General features: G+C 36.1%; 1 protein-coding gene across 2 annotated transcripts in view; it reads left to right on the forward strand.

Moving 5' to 3' along the window:
• The window catches only part of LOC106083829 (uncharacterized), a 146,050-nt gene extending 138,551 nt beyond the window's left edge, over positions 1-7,499 (forward strand). For both annotated transcript variants that reach the window (XM_059362908.1, XM_013247083.2), the window contains one exon: positions 6,265-7,499. In XM_059362908.1, the coding sequence (XP_059218891.1) occupies positions 6,265-7,226 (962 nt within the window). In that variant the 3' untranslated portion in view covers positions 7,227-7,499. The remainder of the gene's footprint in view (positions 1-6,264) is intronic.
• Positions 7,500-17,285: the final 9,786 nt, after the last annotated feature.

Raw genomic sequence — 17,285 nt, forward strand, 5'->3', positions numbered from 1 at the left:
TAATTTGTGTGCAAAGTACAGGTTGCAATATTCATCCGATCGTCTTCAAATTTGAAAAAAATCATTTTCTTGGGCCTTGAGACAAAACCTATTGAAATTGGAAAAAAATCGGTTCAGATTTGGATAAAGCTTCCATATATATGTTCGTCCGATTTGGACTAAAATTGCAATTATATCGTTAATTGTAAAAATTTTTGTAAAATTTTGTACGAGATATTCTCTTTCAAGTACCGACATTATTGGTGAATTTCATAGAAATCGGTTCAGATTTAGATATAGCTCCCATATACGTATGTGTTCCTTCGATTTGGACTAAAATTTCAATTATATCCTCATTTGTTAACCGATTTTCAGGAAAATTTCGCACGAGGGATTCTCTATTAGAGAATGCCGACATTATAGGTGAATTTCATGACAATCGACATTAAATTATTGGTAAACTTCATTGAAATCGGTTCAGATTTAGATATAGCTTCCATATATATGTTCGTCCGATTTGGACTAAAATTGCAATTATATTGTCAATTGTGAATCGATTCTCATGAAATTTTGCACGAAAACCGATATTATTGCTGATTTTCATGGAAATCGGTTCAGATTTAGATATAGCTCCATATATGTTCGTCCGATTTTGACTAAAATTGCGAGGAATTCTCTTATAAGTCCCGACATTATTGGTAAACTTCATGAAAATCGGTTCAGATTTAGATATAGCTCCCATATCTAAGTTCGTCCGATTTGGACTAACATTTCAATTATAACGTCATTTGTAAATCGATTCTCATGAAATTTTGCACGTTGGATTTTCTTATAAGTCCCGACATTATTGGTGAATTTTGATGGAAATCGGTTCAGATTTAGATATAGCTTCCATATATATTTTCGTCCGATTTGGACTAAAATTTCAATTATAACGTCATTTGTGAACCGATTCTCACGAAAATTTGCACGAGGAATTGTCTTATAAATGCCGGTATTATTAGTGAATTTTGATGGAAATCGGTTTAGATTTAGATATAGCTTCCATATATATTTTCGTCCGATTTGGACTAAAATTTCAAATTTCATGTGTAAACCGATTCTTACTAAATTTTGCTGGAGGAATTCTTTTATGAGTCTCGATATTATTGGTGAAGTTCATGGAAATGATATAAGATTTAGATATAGCTCCCATATATATGTTCGTCCGATTTGGACTACAATTGCAATTATATCGTCATTTGTAAACCGATTCTCACGAAATTTTGCACGAGGAATGATTGGTGAATTTCATAGAAATCGGTTCAGATTTGTATATAGCTCCCATATAAATGTTCATAAATGATATGGACTACTATTGCAATAATTTGATAATTTGTTAACCGATTCACACGAAAATTATCACAAAGGATTCCCAGTATTGCCATTGAATTTAATAGAAATCGGTTGAGGTTTAGATATATTTCAATAATTTTGTAATTTATTAACCGATCTTCACAAAATTTGGCACGAAGGTTTCTCTTATAATTCTTCTGATGACTGATGAATTTCTTAGAAATTCGTTTAGTTTTAGATATACCTCCCATATATATATTGGGTTGCCCAAAAAGTAATTGCGGATTTTTTAAAAGAAAGTAAATGCATTTTTAATAAAACTTAGAATTAACTTTAATCAAATATACTTTTTTTACACTTTTTTTTTTAAAGCAAGCTAAAAGTAACCGCTGATAACTGACAGAAGAAAGAATGCAATTACAGAGTCACAAGCCGTTGAAAAAATTTGTCAACGCCGACTATATGAAAAATCCGCAATTACTTTTTGGGCAACCCAATACATATCTCAATTTTCACCTTAAAGGCCTTTGCTAAACCATTTATCAATCGATCTTCTCAAAAATTTGATCAACGATTTATCCTACTTCTCCTGCAATGTATACGGACTTTGATCGAAATAATACATATCATTAAGCAAATTTTAAATTCTTCGACTTAGCCTACCTATCAAATATGGTGTAGGGTATCAAAAGTTCTGCTTCGTCCGACTTTAGTCCGTCCTTACTTGTTACTTCTCATTTTCATTTGAAATATCGTTGATGGAAAATTAACGATAGTATCGATATTTATTATTAGAAATGTCGAATGTTGCGATTATCGATAGATTGCCAGCTCTAGCTCAATGCTGGCGACATTTGTGTGTTTTAAGTCCATGCAAAAACTTCTCTTAGAGATGTCGCCCTGCGGCGCGCGTATGTCTCTTATCGTTGAGCTTAAACTTGAATCGGACATCACTCATTGATATATGAGAAGTTTGGTCCCTTGTTCCTTAATGGAATGTTTGTGGTCAAATTTGCATTTTCTGGATTTATAGCATTTGCTGTATTCGTGGTTCATTCTCAAAAATTTAACAAAAAATTGAGTTGATTGTTCATCACTAGAGGGCCTGCCCAAAAGTAGGATTTTTAAAAATCAAATTAAAACTAAGCAATTCGTATATCACTTAGTTGCCATATATTTCCATTCTCTGCTAAAAAGTTTCTTGTCAGGTTATCATATGTAAATGCAAAAGATATGAACAGCAATAAAATGCGATTTGTTGGCAAATGTAGGCACATTTAATTTAAATGAATATGCGGCCTTATGCTAAGAGGATAATAAATGTGTAACTATGTGGGCTTGTCTGTCCGGCATAGAGACTCATGTTCCAGGCCTGTTTTCATCACTACTCGCCATCATGCACAATCTGTTCACATTTTTTTTTTGCACCGCCTTTTGGCGGTAGTTAAGCCGAGTGCGTTTTTGGTGAGCATGTTTTGTTCGCATAAATAGTCGAATAACAAAAAGCAAAACATTTATCGGGGATTATTAACGAATGGATGAATGAAAGAGACCCCATGGCAAAGACAAAAAAAACAACAATTTCGGTTTGATGAATGAATGAATTTAGCACATTTTTCCATATTTTTTTTTGTGAATGGCCAAAATAAACCCCGCCAACAGCTGGCCATTGAGACAGGAAAGGAAAACGCAGTAGTGCGTGCCTATCTGACAGATACTTTATGCGAGCTTTAAGATAACTGCATGCATTTTCAACTTCCAACTGGTTATCGATGAATGGAAGAATGACAACGATTTTATATAGTTTTGGTTTCGTTTATTACATATATCACGTTAATTGCCCTCTATATTTAGTTATTTCATTGTTTAAAAAACTATAATAAATTTATTCTGTTTTCAATGGTTCCGGGTTACAAAACATTTTCTTGCATTAAATAAAGATAAGAAAATTGGAAAATGCAATGGAAACAATCAAATTGATGGATCATCCACCGAAGGAGGGAACTTATACTAACTTCCTCATTCATGCTAAATATATTGTAGCTCTAAGACCCTTAAACAACATTGCCGACACGATATGTTACCTGCTCAAACATATGTTTGTGTGTAAATATTTTTTCAAATTACAAAAATATTTGGAAGTAATCAAACTATCAGAATTTATTTACTTTTGCTCGTCATGATCACTTTTTGACCTGCACGAGGCAAATGCAAATTTGCCCATGAACATTCCACTAAGGAACATGGGCGAACTTCTCACATATGATAAGGGGCCTCCTTTTTATAGCCGATTCCGAACGGCGTGCCGTAGTGCGACACCTCTTTGGAGAGAAGTTTTACATGGCATAGTATCTCACAAATGTTGCCAGCATTAGGAGGGGAAAACCGCCGCCGAAAATTTTCTCTGATGGTCTCGCCAGGATTTGAACCCAGGTGTTCAGCGTCATAGGTGGACATGCTAACCTCTGCGCTAGGGTGGTCTGCACGTGGCAACTATAAGCAAAACATGGTCTGGAACTTTGAGCTTCAATTTGCGTGGTGTACACAAGAAGAAGGTTATCACAAGAAGCTAAGATGGGAGTACCAGGCGCGTCCATTACCGCGGTTAGTGGAATGCTCCATACGGAGTAACTATATTTGCAGTCGCGAATAATCAGCGGTATCAAGTGGAGAAGTGAGAGGCCGGGCGGCAACTACTCTTGCTTAAGTACTGAGTACCTTTGATGCTCGATACGACAAGGCGAGTTATTGGCGCCTTTAAATTATCAATGACCATAACGTTCTAGCGCCGATAGATCCTATGGATCGCGGTCCTCGCCAAGGAAATGTGGCTATAACAACAACAACCTTTTGCCTTCTCTATTGCTTAGAGTAAGTCAAAAAGCGAGTTGCAGTGGCGACTTGTACAGCCACTGTGTGGACGAAATAAAGTGTGGAACATGACATTTTAGCCATTCTTAGTTTACACGTGTTTTATATGATGGTACCGAGTCTTGTTGGTACTTCCATGGAATACGATCGAAATGTCTGCGTGCCCACGGTTCAAAGCAGCTTCTAAAATGTATTTCGATAAGTCCCTTTGCTTTGCTTTGACGTCATGCTTTTTGATAACGATTGGAGAGCGGTCAAAGGCGGTCACTGCTGCTCATACCATCACTTGAGATTGAAAATCACTTTGAGTGGCCGTTCGTAGGCTCAAAATCTCGTAGGGGCCTTCGGTTGTGAAAGCACGTTTATTTTGGAAGCTTACGTTCGTGTAAGCGACGGAGCAACCCCCATGCTCTTTCGAGTCCAACTTTTTTGCTTTGGTGTAAATCCTTGTGCCGTTTGTACAGATTTACCTAGAGCTCGTTTTTCAATATGTGTTGCATCCTTACACGGGATATTTTTAGACCTTTAGCCAATTTATCAAATCAACACCGTGGGCCGTATTCGGTCCGTCCAATGTCCGAACCCGAATATTGTCGATATCCGATGATCTTTAGATTTACAAACTTGCCATATAGATTCGATCTGCCGATTTAGGGTCTTGAGGTAAAAAATCCGGAATTATTGTCCGATTTCGCTGAAATTTGGAAAAGTAACTTTCACCATGCCTCTCAATGAAAAATTGCAAATTTGCCCATTTCATTAAGGAACAGGGGAAAACTTCTTCGATTTCAAGCTTCTCCTCCCTTTATAGCCGTGTACGAACGGCGTGCCGCAGTGAGACACCTCTTTGGTAGCTATTTATAAATATTGTATGTTCCGATCTGGACCATATTCGGTACAGACATTGTGAGGCCTCAGTAGCGCAGATGTTAGCATGTTCGCATACGACGATAAACACCTGGGTTCGAATCCTAGCGAGAACATCAAAAAAATATTCAGCGGTGGTTATCCTCTCCTAATGCTGGAGACATGTGTGAGGTACTGTATCATTTGGTATGGCAGCCATGTAAAAACTATAACACGCCTTTCGGACTCTGCTATAAAAAGGAGGTCTCTTATCATTGAGCTTAAAACTTGAATCGGACAGCCCTCATTGATATGTAAGCAGTTTGCCCCTGTTCCTTTATGGAATGTTCGTAGGCAAATTTTAGACTTATTATGGGACCCTTGACCTCCTAGCCATACAATGTCTAGATTGGAAATTTTGATCTGCGATGATAAGGTATATAGTACATAATTTTAATCGTCTTGACAAATTAAGTATGGCCCAAAACAATCTAAAACTTGACATATAAACCGATCTGCCGATTAGTCTTCTACGGTCCCATGAAGGCGAAATTTTCGGCTTATTTGTCAGAAATTTTGTACGTAGAGTATACATGTGCTTTTCAACTATCTAGGGTGTACACTCGATTTATCATTACTCGATTTATCGATTTTTAAAATAATCGAACAATCGAAAATTACACATTTTCAAATAATCAAAGAATTTAGGAGAGGATTATGGATTTCCGTTTCGATGATAAAGAATTTTAAAAACATATGAATTGCGTCATTTGTCTGCATTTTTCGATTATTTGGGTCTTACTTGGGCAAAATTTGGTTCGATTGCTTTGAGAATATTTTGCTTTAGTTCAAAAAGGAAGATCAAATAAAACGGATCCGTTTGCCTCATTAAAAATTCAAATAGTACTACAGAAATGACAAATATTTGTTGGTTAAGAACTCAAAAAATATCCCAAAATATATAATTTCGATTTATCGGTTAATCGATTAATCGACAACATCTTTCGGCATTGTTCTATTAATCGTTGAACATGGATTTTCAATGAAAAAATTAATCGAATAAACCAAAAATACAAAAAAAATTTTCATCTTAGAAGAAACTATGGTGGTGGTGGATTCCCAAGATAGGGCCCGGCCGAACTTAACGCGTTTTCTTTTGTTTTTAATTTCTAGTTATTTTCTTCGATAAGTTTTCATTTGACTTATTTTAATAATTTCTCATTTTCTTTCTAGGTTGTCCCTTAACCACAAGTTCACACTGTTTGAAATGCAATCGTGAGGGTTGCATTAAATGCACCTTCTATTTGGTCACCGATACACGGCAATGTGTCGATCGCTGTCCCTCAGGGTATGTGGATCAATGGTCGGCGCATACAGAGTTTATGGGTCGTGTTTGCGTGCCCATAGGTTATTCCGGAGCTTTGATGGCTGCGTTGGCAGGCATGTTTGGTGGATTTCTGGTATGCCTCTCCATATTGGCTGTGGCCGTTATGTTGGTGAAAAGAAGACGTAGACGCAAGGCCATAAAACAAAAATTAATCAATGAAAACACCATGGATCGCTCAGATTTCCTGAGGCAATTGAACGATATGCGTCCAAATGCTGAATACTTTTTGGCCATGCTCAATGATACAAGAAGGCAGATAAGAAAACTCTATTTGGCAGGTGATGTGGCGGCGGCCAATTCCTATAGGCCCATTGTCAGAGATCTGGCTAGGATATTGATATTGCTGAATCGTCCCATAGAGCTGATACCAGCGGCACCGCACGATTGGAATCGCTTGTACTCATGGTCCGAACAGATGCTGGAACGTTATAGGCCTCAGGTAGGCCAACTTATAGATTTCTTTCAGACTTCAAATGGCGTGGATGTGGATGAGTTCGATGCCACCTCGGTGTATAGACAGAAAGTGGGAGGTGGGGGTTTCTATAAGCAAAGTGCCACCCTGCAGTCAACTTCTACATTGGGAGGTGGCAAGGGAGGAACCAAATCCCAGAAAATGCATTTGTTTGGCTCACTCATTAGTCTGCATGAGTTCGAGGAGCCCAGACCCTCCGATCCCTTTGGCAGCAGCTTTAATACGCTCAAGAGCGGCAATCTTATATCAGATCTCAATGCAAGTTCTCTGTGGCTAGAGGATGAGTTCTACAAACTGGGCTTTCGACCGCAAGATGAAATAACGACTGAATTATAGGTGTTTTTATTTTAATTGTTCAAGCTTTGCTTTGTTAATTTTATGAATTTTTACAAAAACAAAAGAAAAACTCCATGTACTGTGAATACAAGCAATTTTAGATTAATAATCGATGTGAATATGTAGCAATGAAGTATTATTTGTTGAAGAAGTCGGTCCAAATGATCAAACGAAAACTCAAACTCAAATAAACTATGTGCTCAAAATAACCACTAGAACAAATGTAAATAATTTTAAATAAGTAAAAATAAAAACAAAAAAACTCAAACGCAATCGCAAAATACAGCTTACTAATAACAAATGTAAATACTTAGAACCCCCCCAGCTATTACTCAATAAGTTCATATCCCCTTACCCATAAGTGCCTTTGTTATTTATATTTTTTATTTTTTTTTTTTTTTTGCTAGAGTGTACATTTGAGAAACAAAAATTTAATCTGTCCAATAAAAATATCATAAAAAATACCATAAATTTTGGTATTCCCTAAGATCTTCATTTAATTATTTTATGTCTTGCATCGCTACTAACTTATCAAACATTCCATTGTGATTTTGTAATTTTTATTTCTCGTTTATTTTTAATCTTTTAAGTGGCCTTTCGCATTTTATCATTTTAGCAGCTGAGAAAAATCAAATTTTAAATTATTTAAATTTTGTTTTTTGTTTTTATTATTTTTGTTAAACTAGTCAAAGAACATTGAACACAAAACACCCACATTAATGAAATTACAAAAAAAAAATTAATTTTTTGAACTAATATACATACAATTTTTTATAGGATTTTTAAAAAATCACAAATGTTTTAAGTTTGTTTATGAAATAACCATATAAGAGATAAGTGCGATTTTGTCGATATCTAGTTATGTAAAATTAATAATATATTTTAAAGAAGACAAAGGAAATATTTAAATTAAATAAAAAAAGAAGAAAAAAATCAAAAAATTCAATTAAAACGAAATGGTTCTTTCTTCAATGAATATTGTCGAAAAGTAAGTAATACTTGTATTTACACTAAGCCAGATCCCGAAAAAGTTCCAAGTGAACACTTGCCATCTCTTTACCGACTTCAAGCGAAGTTACAGATTGCTTATTTAAAAACAAGTAAACCACCTTTCTTAAAAATCCGGTGAAAATTGCATATCTTATGTCCCATAGCAGTTATATCGAAATATGTTCCGATTTAAACAAAATACTAATAAGTACAGATCATTGTTCAATTGTGTATAACAAAATATTGGTCTTTAGTAGCTATATCTAAAAATAAACCGATCTGAACCATATACGAAAAGGATGTCGAAAAGCCTAACTGTCACTGTGTCAAATTTCAGTGAAATCGGATTATAAATGTGCCTTATATAAGTCCAAGACTTTAAATCGAGATAACGGTCTACATGGCAGCTATATCCAAATCTAGACCGATTTGGGCCAAGTTGCAGAAAAATTTCGAAAAGCCTAACACAAAGCACTGTCCCAAATTTTGGCAAAATCGAGTAATAAATGCGCCTTTTATGGGCCCAAAACCTTAAATCGAGAGATCGGTCTATATGGCAGCTATATTCAAATCTGGACCGATCTGGGTCAAATTGAAGAAGGACGTCGAAAATGTCCCAAATTTCTGCGACATCGGACAATAAATAAGCATTTTATGGGCCCAAAACCTTAATTCGAGAGATCGGTCTATATGGCAGCTAAATCGCAATCTGAACCGATCTGTACCATATTGCAAAAGAAAGTCAAGGGGCTTAAATTAACTTACTTTAACAAATTTTGGCGACATTGGACAATAAATGCGCTTTTTATGGACCTAAGACCCTAAATCGGAGGATCGGTCTATATGGCAGCTATATCCAAATCTGGACCGATCAGAACCAAATTGAAGAAGGATGTCGTAGGGCCTAGGACAACTCACTGTCCCAAATTTCAGCAAAATCGGATAATAAATGTGACTTTTATGGGCCTAAGAACCTAAATCGGAGGATCGGTCTATATGGCAGCTATATCCAAATCTGGACCGATCTGGGCCAAATTAACGAAGGATGTCGAAGGGCCTAACACAACTCACTGTCCCAAATTTCAGCAAAATCGGATAATAAATGTGACTTTTGTGGGCCTTAGACCCTAAATCGGAGGTTCGGTTTATATGGCAGCTATATCCAAATCCGGACCGATCTGGGCAAAATTAACGAAGGGTTTTGAAGGGCTTAACACAACTCACTGTACCAATTTTCGGCAAAATCGGAATATAAATGTGGCTTTTATGGGCCTAAAACCCTAAATCGGCTGATCGGTCTATATGGGGGCTATACCATGATATAGTCCGATATAGCCGATCTTCGAACATGACCTGCTTATGGACAAAAAAAGAATCTGTGCAAAGTTTCAGCTCAATATCTCTATTTTTAATATCTCAATATCTCTATTTCAACAGACAGACGGACGGACATGTCTAGATCGTCTTAGATTTTTACGCTGATCAAGAATATATATACTTTATTGGGTAAATACCCAATAAATATTTTTTTTTTTTTTGGTATTTATAATTTAGCAGATATTACACAATATCGGGAGATCGGTATATATGGCAGCTATATCCAAATGTGGTCCGATCTGTACCACATTTTACAGGAATGGGTAGGAGTCTACCAGAACATACTGTGCCAAAATTCATCGAATTCGGGTAATAAATGGATCTTTTATAGCCTCAATACCCTATATCGGGAGATCGGGTGGTCGGTCTAAGGGCAGCTATATCCAAATATAGTCCGATCTGAACCGCACTTCTGAATAGGGGTCTATCACAACTCACTGTGCCTTATTTCATCGAAATCGAATAGAAATATACCAAATTATTGCCTCAAGACTTTAAGTCTGGAGGTCGGTCTATGTATATATATATAACTAAAAACCCGATTTTATGAGATCAGAAGATCAGGTTTATATACAAAGAATACGATATCATCAAAAAATTTTTGAAAAATATTTTTATACCGAAGATATCTGCAAAACTACAATATAAATACCCAACTTTTGGGTATAAATGTGTAAATACCCGTGTATTTACCCAATTTACCGGGTAAATACCCTTTGGGTATATACTCATCGCCCATCTCTATTTATGGGGTCTTAGACAAATTTTTCGAGGTGTTGCAAACGGAATGATGAAATTAGTATACCTCCATCCTATGGTGGAGGGTGTAAAAATAATAATAAATAAAAATCTATAAAATCGAAACTTATCCACTTAACTTTTTATATTCCAAAAAAAAGAAGAAAAAAAAACATAGACTCTACAAGTGGTCAAGTCTAGGGTATAGCAGGTTTGGTCAATGATCCGTCTATTGCCCTCATAATATTTGTTATTTTTATGGCTCTTGGCGATGTTTTCCTTTTTTTTTTTTTTGGGTGGCTGACTTCATTTTGTTGTCATGTTGTTTTTTTGTTGTTGTTTAATATTTTTTGACCATTTGTTTACCAAACACTTCATATTCCACTCACCATGAGACTTGGCCTGGTTTTGCCGCCGCATCACATATGGGGGTTTGGGTCGACAATTTGCTTTTGTTTATTTAAATATACGTAGACAAAATTCAGGGTCAAATAAATACTTTTACAAGAAATACCACTGAACTAAAATCCGAAAATAATCTAAAAAAAAAAAAAAAATGTTTTTTGAACATCTTTCCTCAGCAGCGTGACGCCGTCGTGACTTTTTGTCAACAATCGCAGCGAATGGATGTTGTTTTTGTGAAAACCGTTTTCCGGCTTTATTGCATTGTTTTTAATGGCAATCATGAGACAATGATTCGAAGACATAAACTTTTGGAGATTTATGTTTTGAATAGAGGCATAATTGGCTTTTGATTTGCCGATGCAACAGTCATAAATCATCTTATTATTGTATCGAATAATCGGATTAGGTTGCTTGCCTTTTACATAATTGCAAAATTGGCGTAAATGTCAACTTAAGGGATTGTTTCTATGAAAAATGTTTAAACTGAAGTTTTTTTTTTGAGAAAATGAAAATGTCGTATAGTTGGCTTTTTGCTGTTTGTCAACGATCTTAAAACATACATATTTATAAAAAAAATTATATTAAACTTAAAAAAAATGTAAGGAAAGGCAAAAGACGGGCGGAACCGACCATATTACCCTACACCTACCGTACAATTATAAATTCAGGCTATATATAAATATATATGAGAGCTATATCTAAATCTGAACCGACTTTTAAACAGATTGTTTGAAAATTGTTGTTACTACGGCCATGTAACGGCAAATCTGGCGATAAATATGTATGGGTGCTATATCTAAATTTGAACCCACTTTAATGAAATCTCACACATATGTTAAGATCAGTAGCAAAACAATCCGTGTCGAATTTTGTGCAGATCGGTTGAAAACTTTAACTACTATGGCAATTTAAGTGCAAATCGGGCGACACATACATATATATATGGGAGCTATATCTAAATCTGATCCGATTTTGATGAAATTTTGTAGTTGTGTTAAAATCAGTAACAAAACAGTTCGTGGCAAATTTTATGCAGATCGGTTGAAAATTGTACCTACTACGGCAATTTAAATGCTAATCGGGCGATACATATATATGGGAGTTATATGTAAATCTGAACCGATTTTGATGAAATTTTGCAGTTATGTTAAAATCAGTTACAAAACAGTCCGTGCCAAATTTTGTGCAGATCGGTTGAAAATTGTAGTTACGATGGTCATTTAAGTGCAAATCGGGCAATACATATATATGGGAGCTATATCCAAATCAGAACCGATTTTGATAAAATCTCGCAAATATGTTAAGATCGGTAACAAAACAATCCGTGTCGAATTTTGTGCAGATCGGTTGAAAATTGTCCCTACTACGACAATTTAAGTGCTAATCGGGCTATACATATATATGGGAGCCATATCTAAATCTGATCCTATTTTGATGAAATTTTGTAGTTATCAAAATCAGTAAGAAAACAGTTCATGGCAAATTTTGTGCAGATCGGTTGAAATTTGTACCTACTACGCCAATTTAAGTGCTAATCGGGGGATACATATATATGGAAGTTATATGTAAATCTGAACCGATTTTGATGAAATTTTGCAGTTATGTTAAAATCAGTTACAAAACAGTCCGTGCCAAATTTTGTGCAGATCGGTTGAAAATTGTAGTTACGATGGTTATTTAAGTGCAAATCGGGCAATACATATACAATATATGGGAGCTATATCTAAATCTGAACCGATTTTGATGAAATTTTGTAGTCTTAGTTATAATCAGTAACAAAACAGTCCGTGCCAATTTTTGTGCAGATCGGTTGAAAATTGTAGACACGACGGCTATTTGAGTGCAAATCGGGCGATACAAATATATGGTAGCTATATCTACATCTGAAACGATTATTACCAAAATCAATAGCGTTCGTCCTCGGGCCAAAAAAGAGATGTGTGCAAAATTTCGTGATTATTGGACAACAAATACGACCTGCACTTTGATTACAAGAATACATGGACTCACAGGCGGACAGATGGACATGGCTAAATCGAATCAGAAAGTGATTCAGAGTCGATCGGTATACTTATCAATAGGTCTAACTCTTCTCCTTCTTAGCGTTGCAAACATATGCACAAACTCATAAGATATTGAACTGAAACTTTGCACAGATTATTTTTTTATCCATATGCAGGTTAAATTCGAAGATGGACTATATCGGACTATACCTTGATATAGCTGCCATATGGACCGATCCGCCCATTTTGGGTCATAGGTCCATAAAAGGCGCATTTATAGTCCGTTGTCGCCGAAACTTTGAACAGTGAGTTGTGTTGGGTCCTTTGACATTCCTTTAGAATTTGGTCCAGATCGGTTCAGATTTGGGTATAACTGCCATATAGACCGATCTCTCGATTTAAGATCTTAAGCCCATAAAAGGCGACGATGTCGCCGAAATTTGAGACAGTGAGTTGTGATAGGCCCATCGGTATTCCACTTTAATTTGGCCCAGATTGATCCAGATTTGGATATAGCTGCCATATAGACCGATCTCTCGATTAAAGGTTTTTGGCCCTTAAAAGCGAATCTAATGACAGATTTCGTCGAAATTTGGGACAGTGAGTTGTGTTAGGCTCTTCGACAACTTTCGGCAATTTGACCCAGATCGCTCCAGATCTGGATATAGTTGCCATATAGACCGATTTCTCGATTTAAGGTCTTGGGCCCATAAGAGGCGCATTTATTGTCCGGTGTCGCCGAAATTTGGGACGGTGAGTTGTGTTAGGCCCTTCGACATTCTTCTTCAATTTGGTTTAGATCGGTCCAGATTTGGATATTTCTGCCATATAGACCGATCCCTCGATTTAAGGTTTTGTCCGATTTCGATTTGTAACAAATCTTCAAGGAAAATTCTTCAAATATTTTATTACCTGATAATCTGCTGAATTTCTTTGAAAATTTCCGATCCAAAGTCCAGTCTCATAAAAGCGACAGCTAGACGCTATTATTCAATTAAGCCCAAAAACTCCAGAGCAAAGTAATGAAGCAAAGGAATCACTCAAGTGCAGCAAAATCTTCATTATCTTGGATAAACATTCACTGGAAGGTAGTTGGCTTACACTGAAAGCTAGTGTATCCATACCTTGAGTGAAGTGTCAATGTGCTGCTGCATGCAGTTTATTTACCAACAAAGTAAATGTAAATTTGCTGTTATACATTATTTTTATGCAATTGCCATGTTAGTCATAATTGGTTTAAATGCAAATGACCAACTACTCTGTGTTATTGGTTGAATGGTTGGTTGGTTGCATGCTTGGTATTGGCTATTGAGATGTCTTCATATGAACCATTTGGAACTCCATACGTCGAAACTGTTGGACAATGGACAAATGGAACCAGAAAAATTGTACAGACTGACACTACTATTTGCCGGTCGTGCCAACTCGGTTCTTAACTTAATAAGCATATGCAAATATAGACCCAATGTCTTCGTCTTATGCAAATGTGTTGGATGGTGGATGGTGATATTAAAAAAAAACTCTTTTGTTTAAGAACATCAAACAAAAGTTCAATTTGAAGGCTTGAGAGTTAAAATGTCAAATGACTTCATTAATGAAGACGCAATGAGTTAAGAATATCTGAATTTTGTGAGTAAACAAAATGCGACAACATAAAATAAACAAGAATTAAAAGCTTTGGAAATCAAAATTTAAAGTATTACGTATTTAAAATAGAAGAAATATTTCATTTTATTAGGCAGTTGTATGCAAATAGGAGGTTCCACAGGCAGCGACTTACTTAAATTCTAAGTCGCAATCATGTGACTGACGTCAACTGTAGCTATCTTTCAAATTTGGTAAGACAGTTTAGTTAAATCTAACGCAACAGGAACAGATGGAGTATGCGTTTGGTTGTTGTTGTAGCAGTGTGTTGTACACTGAGGCGGCAGCCCTTGCCAATAAAGTACTTCATCGGGTCAATCCGGTACGTACAACCGGCTGCCTTGGGATTGGTTGTTGAGTATGCCTTTTAGTTCCTTGTCATGGTTTTTCAGTACACTCAACTATGCCAACATCGTCTAGCTGATCGTGAATCCACGTACCCATGCTTCTGAACAATATATACATACAAAACAACATTGCTAATATCAGTGTCGTCTTTATAGTGAAATTTTCTTTGTTTTTTACGAGAGGTGGCATTGTTCATAAACTACCTACTTACGATTTATGGTGTGATACACAAACATTTTGTTCACTTTAACGTGTTAGAGTTCACCAACAAAAGCCGATTGTGATTTTTTCAATCAAATATAACACAAACACACTAATGCGCTTAAACTCCATCCTAAGTAATTTTCTTTTGAAATATACCCAGAATCAAATGCTTTTGGTGGCTTGTAAATAGTATATCGAGCCATCAATAATGCTAATATCACGTAACTGATACAGTGCGCGAAGTACACCCAAAAATACCATGAAAAAGCGACAATGTAGGGAATTAATTTATAGTTCCTTATTATTTATAAGCGTTCTAGCTATTTAAATACAATAAACTTAAATAATTTGTTTTTATACCCTCCGCCATTAGATGGAAGCATACTAATATCGTCCTTCTGTTTGTAACACCTCGAAATATGCGTCTAAGACCCCATAAAGTAAATATATTCCTGATCGCCATGACATTTTAAGTCGATCTGGCCATGTCCGTCCGTCTGTCTGTCGAAAGCACGCTAACTTTCGAAGGAGTAAAGCTAACCGATTGAAATTTTGCACAAATTCTTTTTATTAGTGTAGATCAATTGAGATTGTAAATGGGTCAAATCGGTCCATGTTTTGATATAGCTGCCATATAAACCGATCTTGGGTCTTGACTTATTGAGCCTTTAGAGGGCGCAAATCTTATCCGATTGGAATGCAATTTAGCGTATTCCGCTATGACTTCCAACAACTGTGCTAATTATGGTTCAAATCGGTTCATAACTTCATATAGCTGCCATATAAACCCATCTTGGGTCTTGACTTCTTCAGATTTTAGAAGGCGCAGTTCTTATCCGATTTGTCTGTAATATTGCTCGTGGTGTTTTAATGTCATTTCCAATCACTGTGCTAAGTACGGTTTAAATCGGTTAATAACCTGGTATAGCTGCCATATAAACCGATCTTAGATTTTGAATTCTTTAGCCGCTAGAGGGCGCAATTATCATCCGATTTGGCTGAAATTTTGCACGTCGTGTTTTGGTATCACTGCCAACAACTGTGCTTAATATGGCGCTAATCGGTACATAACCTGATATAACTGCCATATAAACCGATCTGGGATCTTGGCTTCTTGAGCCTTTTCTTGTACAACGGCTTCTCCCATGACATTCAACATACATGTGAAGTATGGTCTGAATCGATCTATAGCTTGATGCAGCTCCCATATAAACCGATCTCCCGATTTTGCTTCTTGAGCCTTCAATTCATTTATGGTCCGAATCGGACTATAACTTGATATAGCTCCAATAGCATAAAAGTTATTATTCGTTATTCTTTGTTTGCCTGAAAAGAGATACCACGGAAAGAACTAGACAAATACGATCAATGGTGGACGGAATATAAGATTCGGCCCGGTCGAACTTAGCACGCTCTTACTCGTTTCTTTATGTGTTTGAGTGAACCTACATTTATTACGCGCGCTGTATACCAGTATGAGCAACATTTACACTAGTAATCCTAGGGGGCGTTTGGTCCTCTCAGAATTATTGTGCCTCTAAATCGGATGTATGGTTCATTCTTTATTCCTAATTCAGGGACCCCATAAAGAATACATATTCTTGCTTCGTCCGTCCCTCTATGAAAACCAGGAAAGCGTTCGAACGATTTGGTTTCCCTGATATAGAATTGAAATATTTAACCCAACTGATATACTCTCATCATAGTTGGAACGATATAAAAATGACTGTCTAGGCAGATGTTCGAAAGCTGTTCCCTCTTTATCGATCGACTTTTTAAATTGCTAGTAATGTCAAACCATTCATCATTTTCGTGGCTGCATAGTGTTTTCTGAACCATTTATTGCCACATTTCTGAAGAATACCTTCTAGTTTTTTGGAGCCTTACCGTCTTTAACACATGGCTGCAAGAAAAATTGTGGAAAACATGAAAAAAATCACGACTTTGTTTCTTTCTATAGATACATTTTCCGCTTTTGTTTGCTCTTTGTGGCTGGGTTTGTGTTAACATTTAAGTGTTAATTTGATGAAAGTCTTTAGTCTGCCATATCTTTCGGAGAATGAACAAAACAAAAAAAAAAAAAAAAACACAAAAAACATGAACATTTCTTAACTAAAACTCATTTAGGTTGGAATATGTTGTTGTTGTTGTTGGGTGGTGCCCTGACCATGGTTTATTTGGAATTTGTTTGACTTGTTCCCCATCGCTGCATTGTTACAGGGTCATCCATAACGTATTTAACTAACGCGCATGGTTTTCTTATCAGCTCTGATGTGCCTTCAACATATCTGAGATTCCAAAAAGCAAAGGTGTTGAAAGTTCTGTATAAGCTACAATAATGTCACATTAA

The sequence above is a fragment of the Stomoxys calcitrans genome, chromosome 2, assembly GCF_963082655.1.
Source record: "Stomoxys calcitrans chromosome 2, idStoCalc2.1, whole genome shotgun sequence".
Taxonomy (NCBI): Eukaryota; Metazoa; Arthropoda; class Insecta; order Diptera; family Muscidae; genus Stomoxys; species Stomoxys calcitrans.